The sequence below is a fragment of the Orycteropus afer genome, unplaced genomic scaffold (genome assembly GCF_000298275.1).
Source record: "Orycteropus afer afer isolate SDZICR_OR568_19922 unplaced genomic scaffold, OryAfe1.0 scaffold00495, whole genome shotgun sequence".
NCBI lineage: Eukaryota > Metazoa > Chordata > Mammalia > Tubulidentata > Orycteropodidae > Orycteropus > Orycteropus afer.
The window spans coordinates 1,919,991-1,931,445 of record NW_006922082.1 but is presented as its reverse complement, the minus strand read 5'-3'; the positions used below and the strand labels follow the sequence as shown (position 1 = coordinate 1,931,445).

At 55.7% G+C, this 11,455-nt stretch overlaps 1 protein-coding gene across 1 annotated transcript in view; it reads left to right on the top strand.

Annotated features, from left to right (window-relative positions):
- Positions 1-3,099: 3,099 nt before the first annotated feature.
- Positions 3,100-11,455, top strand: part of ARHGAP27 (Rho GTPase activating protein 27) — a 43,630-nt gene continuing 35,274 nt past the window's right edge. The window contains exon 1 of the mRNA XM_042782877.1: positions 3,100-3,750. Coding sequence (XP_042638811.1) covers positions 3,100-3,750 — 651 coding nt within the window. The remainder of the gene's footprint in view (positions 3,751-11,455) is intronic.

Here is an 11,455-nt window from a genome sequence, read left to right as displayed (position 1 = left end):
TTGGCACAAAATGGAGTCACTCATGGGCAAAGCCTCGCAGGGGAAAAGCTATGTGGTGGAGGAGTTCAGGGAGGAGGGTGACCAGATTCAGGTTCTGTCCAAACCCTCCGCCCTCAGGAGGTGGTGTCAGGAGGGGCAAGACCTGAGGCCCCTGTTCCCTGAGGACTCCCAGAGTAAGGGGCCACTGTGGCAGGGGCTTGTCAATGTCTGGAAGGAGTGTGTGCTGCAGTCAGTGGGCAGGAGGCTGCCTTCCCCAGACAAGGATTCCTTAAGATAAGCCCCTTACAGTGGAGGGCTGGACTAAGGATCCTGACCTCCAAAGGTTGCTCTGGGTTCACATTCTGGACAGATGAGAAGGTGGCCTCCTCCCCCACAGGGATCAAAGATGGGGGTGGGGGTGGCACGGAAGGAGCGAATCGGGTCAGAAAAGTTAGTGGGGAGGCTACTGCCCCCCTCATCCCCACACCCTAGCTCTGCTGCCTCCTCCTCCCGGAGCCATCCAGGTGTGGCCTAGGATGGATCCCGGGAGGTGCAGGGGAAGGGGTGGCGTCTCCGCTCCTGGGGCGCTGGCCCGGCCCAGAGGGGACAGGAAGCCGGGACACCGGGGATTGTCTCTCGCAGCCGCAGACCAGCCCTGGAGGAAGTTCTGCCGGGCGCTCTCCGTCGTAGCCTCCCTAGCTATATTGTTCAACAGGAAACCGGGCAGCGCAGGAGCCGGGCGGACGAGGAAGGAGCCCACGTCCGCCCGCCCGGGCAAGAGGAGGCGAGGCCGGAGACGGGCGCGCGGCTGCCGCGAGGTGCAGGGCCGGGCGGGGGGCGCTGGGCCGCGCGGAGGGGCCGTGGGGGACGCAGGTGGACGCCGCCCTCCCCTGTCCCCTGCGCACCGCGCCGGAACTCCGAGGGCCGGGAAGGGGAGCCGTGGGGCAGACCCGCGGGGGAGCGGGTGGACGAAGCTGCCCTTGGGCCCCTCCAGGTGGGGGCAGGTCCCCGCGCCGACCCGGACGTTGGCGCCTCTTTGACTCGCGTCGCCCGGGCAGTGGACTCAGGGCACCTTGTGGCTACGCGTCCGTCCTTGAACTCTGTAAGCCTTCCGGCTCCCGCATCCCTCCCCTTCTCTTCGTCCTCCGAGTCGGGAAGGAAGCTGAGGTTCGGGTCTTCTCCCCGCCCACCACGGATACTGGGCTCCGTGGTCTGTGGGCGTCCCGGCCTCGGGAGCCCCGCTCCGAGTTGTTCCAGGCCCCGTTGCGCGGGGAAAGGGCCTGGGAAGGGAGGAGGCGGACCGGAGCGATGGTGCCGCAGGAGGCTGGAGACTGCTCAGAGCTGGAGATTCAGACCGCGAGCAGTCTCGCTGGGCTCGGGGTCGAGCGAGGCGTGAAGCCCCAGCGCGGCCCGCCCAGGGCACTGGGGCTCCAGAGCAGCAAATCCCGAGTGGGGGGCGGGACCCGTCTCCCCCCACCCCGATTCTCGCCCCGCCCTCACGTCTCCTACCGCTCCGTGCCCTTCCCCCAGGGTCCCAGGGTCCCCAGGGCCCAGGCTGCGGCCTTCAGCCCCTCTTCGCCCATCCCATACAGCTGCTTTGGAAATTGGGGACAGCAGGGTCCCTCCGGAACGTCTCTGTCGGCCTTTGCTCCCCTCCCCAGCTCCTGGTCCCGGAGACCTTGCAGCCTGGCCCTTGGAAGCCCCGCCCAGGGAGATGGAGACCTAACCTGTAACCCGCCAGCTCCACCTACCCAGCTAATGGGCGTCCGGAGACCCGCCGGCTCAAGTGAGTGCGCAGTCAGTGGTCCCGGGAAGGTGGCGTGAGGGGCCTTGTCTTCTCCCCTGGGACTTGTTGGTTTAGCCCTGGGGCCCAAACTGATCCCACCTCCGGAGCCCAGGGTGCTCAGAGTGACAGTTTACAATCCCTCCTCTCACGGAGGAAAGCTTGAGAAAGAGTACAGGTGGAGCGCTCTGCGCCCCGACCCTGTTCTTCGGCTCCCTCAGATTCAGCAGGCGGCCAGGCTTCCGGCTGCTGGTCCTGGGTCATCTGTGGGGTCCGAAGAAGGTGTGGTCAGTGTAAGAGCTTGCAGAGACTTCTGGAGGAGGACAGCAACTCATTGCTTTGATGAGAACATTCAGAGTTATAGTGAGGCTCTTCCCCCTCCCCACTTACACGCTAGGAGCCGGGCTGAGGCAGCCTGGGAGTGGGGGAGCCTTGTGATCACTGCAAGAGAACTTTGGGGGCTCTGGGGTCACCGCATGGATATTCACTGTCACAAAACCCATTTTCTAGGGGTCACTCTCATGGGGCAGTGTAGGTATCACTGGGCAGGTAGGCAGACCTCGAGGACCTAGCCTTCCTCGAGGGGAGCGGAGGTGGGAGCCAGAGAGCAGGGGCGGTGCAGGTTCACGTCTGGGGCGAAACCGCTGGGTAGGGAAGGAGAAACCGAGAGAACCGGTTTCCTCGCCTTGGCAGACGCAGCCCTACCTCCTCGACCCTGGGACTAAGTGGGGCAGGGGCATCTTGCGGGCGGAGTTGGCGCGGGAGTCGCTCCAGAACCTGCGGCCCAGGCCTTGACCCCACAGGTTGTATCTTCAGATTCCGGGAGAGAGGGGGCGCTGCGGGGCTGTCCGCCGACTCCCTGCAAACTGGAGGCGGCGGGCCGGGCGGTGTGGGAGCAGCGAGAAATGAGCTGCCCTTCCCATTTTACAGACCAGAACACTGAGGCTCAGGCAATTTTTAGGCAGCTGTGGTGTCAGTCTTCTCAACTGTGAGCCAAAGCTTTCCAGGCAGTACAGTTGGCTCGGTATTACCCCCAACCTCCCCACCATGGGGCAGAAGCAAGCTCAAATCTAAAAAGCAGTGTCACAGAACGAAGGGGAGTCCAATAGGGAGTGTCAAGAGCAGGGGCCTTAGCGATTTACTTGTTCAAGCCCCCAATTTATAAACAGGAAAACTGAGGCCCCAGAGCACAGGGCGGATGCAGGAACGGGATTCGAACCCAGGCCTCCTCCCACCCCGACCTCGGTCAGTGTCATTTCCTGCTTCGTGGCCTGGACCTCCGTGCCCTCTCCCACCCGGTCCTGCCTTTTTGCCTGCAGGGAAGCGCCGCGGCCGCTATGGCGGCGGACTTCGAGGGGGACGTGTATGTGTTGGTGGAGCATCCCTTCGAGTACACCACCAAGGACGGGCGCCGCGTGGCCATCCAGCCCAACGAGCGCTACCAGCTGCTACGCCGCAGTACAGAACACTGGTGGCACGTGCGGCGCCAGCCCGGCGACCGCCCCTTTTACCTGCCCGCGCAGTACGTGCGTGAGCTGCCTCCGCTTGGCAGCTCCTCAGCCGTCCCGCCCCCGCCAGCACCCCTACGGGGCCCCACAGCCCCAGAGCCGCTCTCCTACGACTACCAGTTCGTGAGCGCGCCCGGCCGCCCCGATGGTGCCCCCGCCGAACCCCCGAGCCGAGCAGGCTCCCTGTGCGGCCCAGCGCGGCGCGGTGCCCTGGCCCAGCGTAGCAGCCTGGCACCGGGTATGCCGGCCTGCCTGTATGTGCGGCCGGTGGCGCCCGTGCGGCCCGCGCAGTCCCTAGACGACCTGGCACGGGCCACTGCGCCCCCTGCCGGCCTCCTCGGGAGTGCTGGCCGCTTTAAGGCCTGCAGTGTGGCAGGCTCCTGGGTATGCCCGCGGCCCCTGGCACGCAGTGGCTCAGAAAACGTCTACGAGGCCATCCAGGACGTGCGCAGCCCGCGACAGGAGGAGCGCCCAGCCCAGGTACGTCACCCGGAAAGGAGTGGGGGGGGGGGCTGTTTCCGCACAGAATCTCCACAAGGAGACCCGCTTGGTCTCCAGCTCAACGCCCAGTGTCCGTGGGACCCGTTCCTCAACACAGTATACTTACTGAGCCTTAGGTTCCACCAACGTGGTACGGATTCCCAATCCCTTTTTCTGCATTTCCAAAATGCCAGAACTCTGGAAGGGCAAACGTTTTTCGTAACTCAATTGGTGGCAAAATTTGACTTGAAGTGTTGTGAGGTCATTGATACCCAAACCTATGGCATAGTTTAAGTCAATCTGACTCATAGCGACCCTATAGAACAGAGTAGAACTGCCCCATAGGATTTTCCAGGCTGTAATCTTTAACAAATGGACTGCCACATCTCTGGTGCAGGCTGGAACCACTGGCCTTAAGCAGCTGAGTGCTTAACCACTGAAGTACCAGCACTCCCTGCAGGCCACTGATAGTCTATCCCCCTGAGTATGAATACTCATTTTGTGCTGCAGAAATGCTGTTGTTAGTTGCCCTTGAATTGGCTTCAACTCACAGCGACCATTATGTTCAAGCAGAACTAAACATGGCGTGAGCTCACCCTGTTTACACTATGGTTGGTATGCTTGGGTCCATCCCTGCTGCCACTGTATTTTAGGTGCTTTTCAACCTAGGGCCTTATCTCCCAGCACTGTATTGGGCAATATTCTGTTGTAATCCAAAGAGTTTTCTTTCTTCTTCTTCTTCTTTTTTTTTTTTTTTGGTAAGAATATAATAATTTTATTTATTTATGTCTTTTTTGTAACTTTATACATTGTACATAAACTTTTAAATAATAATAGTGACAATAATTATAAAAATAAAGTAAAAGGCTGAAAGTGCAAAGAAGTTGAGTGAGAAGGCACCTGTGCGCAGGTAGTGAACCATACCACTGCAGTTTTGAGAAAGGGTTCCACATTGGCATGGTCATTCAAGATGCTGGCCTTTATTTCACCTGCCAGACTGCACTCAATGGAGGAAATAAGCTTCCTGAGCAAGTCATCCCCAGATGAAGTGTTTTATGGGCCATTTCTCCCTCTGGATTCCATGAGAAATAACCCTATCTGCTGCTCTTCTGTTTATGAGCCCAGAAAGCTACTGACTAGAAAAACCAAGCCCATTGCAATAGAGTCAACTCATGGCAACCCCATGTGTTACAGAGCAGAACTGCTCCATAGGGTTTTCTTGGCTGTAATTTTTCTGTGTGTGTAATTTGGGTGGAAGTTTACAGAGCAAATCCATTTTCCATACAGCAGTTTATATATTTTGTTGCGTAACAATTGACTACAATCCCCACAATGTAACAGCTCTCTTCCCACTTCCTCCCCATAGTTACCTCTTCCCCATGTCCTTTCCTATGCAATCCTGCTCCCTGAGCTATCTCCCTGTGCAAATATTGCCCCACTGTTCTCCCATGATTTATCGTACTAAGGAGTATATCTACTTGGTGTAAATGTTCACCCTATGTGCCTGTCTGTTGTTTGGCTAGAAGCCACAGAGTGAGTTCAATTCCAGTCCTGAAGGATGACTAGGAGCCATAGTCTCGGGGGTCTTACCAGGCTCTATCAGACCAGTAAACCTGGTCTTTTTCTTTTTTTATGATTTTGAGTTTTGTTCCACGTTGTTCTCCCACTCTATCCAGGATCTCCGGCTCTGATTCCTTTCTGCGTGTTTGACAGTTGTAGCTGGGCACCATCTAGTTCTTCTGGTCTCATGGTCATATCACCTACTTTGGTCATGTTATAAGAAGGGACCATTCCCTGGAGAAGGATATCATGCTTGGTGAAGTGGAGGGTCCATGAAAAAGGGGAAGGGCCTCAACAGGATGGATTGACACAGTGGCTGCAGCGATGGGCTCAGGTATAGCAGGGATCATGCCGCTGGCACAGGACCGGGCAGTGCTTCATTCAGTTGTACATAGGGTTGCTATGAGTCAGAAAGGACTCAACAAGACCTCACGACAACAACAACATGGTCATATAGGCTAAGGTTTGCATGGTCCTCTAGTCCCTTGGACTAATTGTCTCCATGTATCTTTAGTTTTCTTCCTTCTGTTTTGCTCTGGATGAGGAGAGACCCATTGTTGCATCTAGATGGCCACTTACAAGCTTTTAAGACCCCAGTCACTACTCACCCAAGTAGAATGTAAAAAAGTGTTTGTGTAGTGTGTTATGCCAATTAAGCTTGATGTCGTCGCAGCCATGGTTTTGAGCCCACAGGTCCAACAACTCACTCCATCAGGGTGGGTGACCGTGCCTAAGAAGTTATCATAACTTTGATAATCCATAGGGTTTTCGTTTGTTAAATTTTTGAAGTAGATCACCAGCCCTTTCTTCCTAGTCTTTCTCAGTCTGGAAGCTCCATGGAAACCTGTCCATCATGGGTGATCCTACTGGGATTTAAAATATCAGTGGCATTGCTTCCAGCATCACAGCAACATGCAAGCCACCACAGTGTGACAAAGTGAACAATGGTGGTGATGCCAAAATGCAATTGAGCCTGATTATGGAGTGCTGCCCCAAACCCGGACAGGAGCACCGCATCCATCACCTTTCTAAACTCGGAACCATTCCGTATTCCACAATGCATCTAGATAGGGAATAAGGAGCAGGACCGGCAGCTGGCTCTGCTGCCATCTTTCTCACAGAAGCCTGAGTACTCAGGTGATGAATGTGAAAGTCACGGGTTTGCTTCTCTTTTTAGTTGCTTCCAATATTTCAGTTTGTTTGTTTGTTTGTTTGTTTAATGGCTTTGTTTCAGAGGCAAGTCCAGTATGGAAGGAGATATTTTTCTCTTCAGATTCCAGTTGTGTTAGTTTGGGAAATCAAAAATAGAGCCCGTTTTAAAACACTCTTACATCCTCAAACTCATTGGAGTGGCCCTAAGTTCTTGAACTTTAGGAACTTTTCAGGGAGAGGCAGCCTGGGGGAAAAAAGGTTGCACAGACCCCATTCTGCTGTCTTCCACCAGCTGTTTAATTCTGGGCCATTCACTTCCGCTCTTGGAGTCTCAGTTTGTTCTTTAGCCCAAAGGGTGGGTGAGGGAGGGGGGATCTAGGTGGCCTCTGATGTGTGTGAATGTGTGGTTCCTTTCTTTGAACTTGGTGACATTGCAACAAGCATGTTTGCCAGCCCCATGCCAGGACTGAGTCCAGGATCTTGAGACATATGAGACATGGCCCCTGTTGGTGAGCTCCCTGGTCGTCCTACCCTGTTATAGTCCAGGGGGTCCAGGTTTTGAGGCCACTCTTCTTCAGTTGCCATCAGGGGGACTCTGACTCACAGTGACCATCTGTGTGTCAAGAGTAGATCCGTGCTCAGTAGGATTTTCAGTGGCTGGTTGTTTTGGAAGTAGATTGCCAGGCCTTTCTTCCAAGGTGCCTCAGGGTAGACTCAAACCTCCAAGCTGCCTGTTAACGTTTGCACCACCAATGGACTCCTGAGGCTACAAGGACTCAAATTTGACTTGATTGGGTTGCCTGCCAACTGCTACCAAACCATTTAAATCCTCCAGCCTCAGTGTCCTCATGTAAACACAGAACAGTATCTAAGGATTAGGGACGTTGGGACTTTAATGACATGGAAACACGTGTCACATAATAAGCAGTCCACCAAGACTGCTTGAGTCCTTTCCTCAGAAATGGCATCACTTTTGCTGCGGTTTCTCCTGGGGACAGCTCGCCCTCTTGTGGCCAGTGGGGAGAGCAGCACTTTGCAGTTGGGCACAGGGACTAGGTCAGGTCCTTGTGCTTGGTGTTCCTGCCAGCCAGCCAGCCAGCTTCTGTGGGATAGGTGGCTGGGTGCCAGCACCCCTTCCTGGGAGCGCCTCCATTTCTCGGGCAGGTCCTCAACAGCGTATTCCCAAGCCTCTCCAAATTCTCTGTCCTCATGATGTTGGGTCTGTCTGCCGCTCAGAGGGGCGCTCCTCCCTGACAGAGACTGGCCTTGTTCCCTGAACCTCTGCACGTGCTGTCTCAGGGCCTGGCCCTTAGCGTGTGCACAGGGAATGTGTGTAGACATAGAGCAAGGGCACTGGTGGCCCCTTTACCCATGGACTGGGACTCCACAGATCTGAGTGGGAGACTCCCAGGCCAGGCAGCTCCTGAGAAATCATGCCAGCTGATAGACTCTTACTTTCCTGCGGTTTCTTCTCACCACCTCCTTCCAGCTCTAGTGCTGATATTGCAGGGGTGTGTTAGGAGGGGGAGGGCAGAGGGAATGGTGTGTGTAGGGGGTGCTTGCTCAGGGAGGAACTGAGACATCTGTCAGACATCTGTCTGGGTATTGATTGGGCAGAGAGGCTGCTGCCTGGTCCCACATCTGGCCCTAATTCACTGTGTGACTTCGAGAACTGGCTCAGCCTCTCTGGTCCTGCTTCCTCATTATAACTATTATGAGTATAATAAATTATTGCCTGTGACAGTGCTTTACAAAACAGTCAGCTGGGGGTCTGACCCCACTCCCTGCCAACAAACCCCAGGGGCAGACAGTTATTTCTCCCCCAGGGAGGAAGCACCATCCCTACTCCCAGTTGCTCAATTCCTTAGGGAAGGAATTTCCTGAAAGGTGAACCTGCCTGTTTTCTCTGCAGAGGGGGCTGGAGAAGCAGGCCCTGCCTCTCCTCTCCACTCTTCCAGGTCCTTCTCTGATCCATTCAGCTTGAGTTGATTGGACATCTGCCAAGTACCAGGTGATCCTTCAGATCCCAAGATGAGAGCCACAGCCCTGGGAGGTCCACACTGCGAGGGAAGGCCAATGGGAGGGGCATATGCCTCCATCCACCAGGGCATCTGGTTGAGCTACACTCAGGTGCTGTGGAGCAGGGCCAGAGGTGGAGGTGTGAAAAGATGCAGCACATTTGGGGTCCTACAGTCCTACCCCTGCCTTCCACTGGTGCAGCTAAAGCTCAGGGCACCCATGTAGAAAGGGGCCAGGATCGGGTGGCACCCAGCCAAGCAGGGCCTTGTGGACCCTTGCCAGGAATTTGGACTTCATCCTGCCATCATTGAAAGGATTTTAGCAGAGAAGGTAGTGGAACTGAGAATAAATCACTGGGTCTGGGGCTGCAAGAATGGTCAGGGACCTCCAGTGTCTTCTGGGTTCTGGGTTTAGGAGGTGAACTTAGTGGGACCTAGTGGTCGATGAGATGGGGGAGGGTCAGGGTGAGCTCTAGCTTTCCAGCTGTGCACTTGGGCACATGGGGGTGCTCACTAAGGGAGATGACTCTAGGAGGGGGTATGTGTGGGGAAATGCTATGTCACTTTGTTGTTGTTGTGTTTGCCATCGAGTCGGATCTGACTCAGCAACCCCTCCTTGGGTTTCCAAGGCAATATCACTACAGAAGTAGATTGCCCAACCTTCCTTCCAAGGAGCGGCTGGTGGGTTTGAACTGCCAGCCTTCTGATTAGCAGTCAAATGCCTTAGACACTATTCCACCAGAGCTCCCAAAGTCACTTTAGCCAAGTGAAAAGGATTCTGGTGTTGAGAGATTTCCAGAGTTGCTTCCTGGGCAAGGGGGAGACCTGCAGGACCCTCTATTCCAAGAGTCCAAGAGACCATTGGGTGGCTGGGTCGGCCACACAGGAGGAGGCCTTCATCATGTGATGGTGGAGCTGTGGGTGGGCATGAGGGAGTGTAGCTGAGGAATGAGAGAGCACCTGAGATAGCCCTGGGGTCCACTGCCTTTAGGTGACTTGAGGTGATGGGAGGAAAGAGGAGCCCAGGAGGTAGGAACAGCCAGGGAACACAGAGGAAAAGAAGAGCAAGTGAGTGCGGGCCCAGAAGCTGAGGAGAAGTGTCCAGACAGTGTAGCTAAGGGCCTAGAAACATGTATCAGATGTGGCTACCAGAAGGCCAGTGGCTACCTTATCAAGAGCTGGGCAAGAGGAGGTTGCTGAGGGCAGAGGGCAGTGGGTCAGAGAGGAGGGAAGGTGAGGGTGTGGATGAGAGAGTATGGGCATCTCTCAGGAGCTTGGCAGAGAAGGGAAAGACACAGTGTGGCTGGATGGAGGTGGAGGGTGAAGGATAGAGAGGAGTCTCAGCAGTGTCTGGGCCAGAAGAGGAGAAAGTGAGGATGGGGAAGGGGAGGTAGCTGGTGAGCTGAGAGTCCAAGAAGAAACACGTGAGGGAAGGGCCCAGGCAGTGGGGAGAAGGACCTGCTTCCTCGGAGGAAGGGATAGGAATCAGTAGGGACTGCTGGGGAGGGGGAGGGGAGCCTGGAAGAAAGTTAGGACAGTGTCCAGTCGATGAACAACTGACAAGGGGAGAGTCCGTGAAGGACTGCTGAGCGTGGGGGCTGTGAACTGGAGCTGCTCGTCTGTGAGGCCATAAGTTCAAGGTGGGCCATTCAATAGGGGCAGCGCCCTCCAGGAGAAATGAGCCTTCACCCTGTAAGGCATTTTACAGCCTTTTCACCCATCATTCACTCAACTAGCACATAATAAGCCCTGCTGTGTGCTGGTCCCTGTGCTGGACCCAAGGGACGTGAAAGTGTAGTATGGCACGACATGGTTCCTGCCCCAAGGGGACTCTCACTCAGAGCTTGGAAGATTCAAGTCAGCAGAGGTTCAGAGAGGTTTGATGACTGGCCCAAGATCTCACAGCAAGGATGTCTAGCTCAGTCCCAGGCCTCCTGACTCCAAACCCAGTCCTCTGGCCACTAGGCTCAGTCTCAGCCAGGTGGCCTTCAGACTTGGCCATGTTCCCCCAGTGAGGACGGTACAAGCTTAAGGCAAACTGTGCTGACTTCTCTGACTGCTTCAGTGTGCTCAGCCCTGTTTTGGGATGGACTGCAGGGAAGGGGACATGAATTCCAAACCCAGACCCCACTATCTGCAACTCAGGGTAGGGTTGGAGAGTGAGGCATCCAAAAAGAAGGCAGAGGCGGAAGAGGGGGGCACGTCCTCAGGAGGGCTTCTTGAGGAAGCAGCTCCCAGAGCCCAGGGAAACCAAGCAAAAGCAGGTGCAACAAAGAGCCTCTGAGACTCCTCCCCTGTGGCTTCAGGTCCCACCCATGGACTGGGGCCACCCTGGAGGGTTAGGCCACCTTCCCCACCCCTTGGCCTCAGAGCCAGGAAGGCCCAGGCTGGAGGGAGCTGAACCAGAACCTGCCTCACCACCAGGACATTGGCCACAGGGAGGAAAGAGTTACACCAGGTCACTGCAACTTCTTATGTAAACAGCTGAGGGGCACCTCACCTGAACAGGGAAAGTCCAAGGCAGCAGCCTGGCTGGGAGTGGGCCTGGAAGGAGCCTCCGCCTTCCTGGGAACTGTAAGTCACCCTTGCCCTGGGATTAGGCACCCAGGGGAGGAGGGCACACACTGGGGCAGTCTTCCAGTCTGTCCCATCCCTCTCCCACCCCCCTCCTGTTCCTTCCTTGCACCCATCCTAAAACCCACCTGGAATTCCTGCTACATCTGCCCCCTTCCTCCTCTTAGAAACCCAGGACTGGCACCACTTCTTTGGACAAACTCCAACAGACCCAGCTACCCCGCTTCTGGCCTAGCCAGGGAGCCTTTTGGAAAGGGGGGTTGGGAAGAGCAGGGAAGCTGATGAAGTGGGATGCTGAGGTTCCCTTTGCCCATACTTCCTCCTCAACAAACTGCCTCCCCTCCACCCCAGCTAGGGCAGCTTCCCTGGGGTGGCCCAGCTGGATTCCCTCACACCTTTTC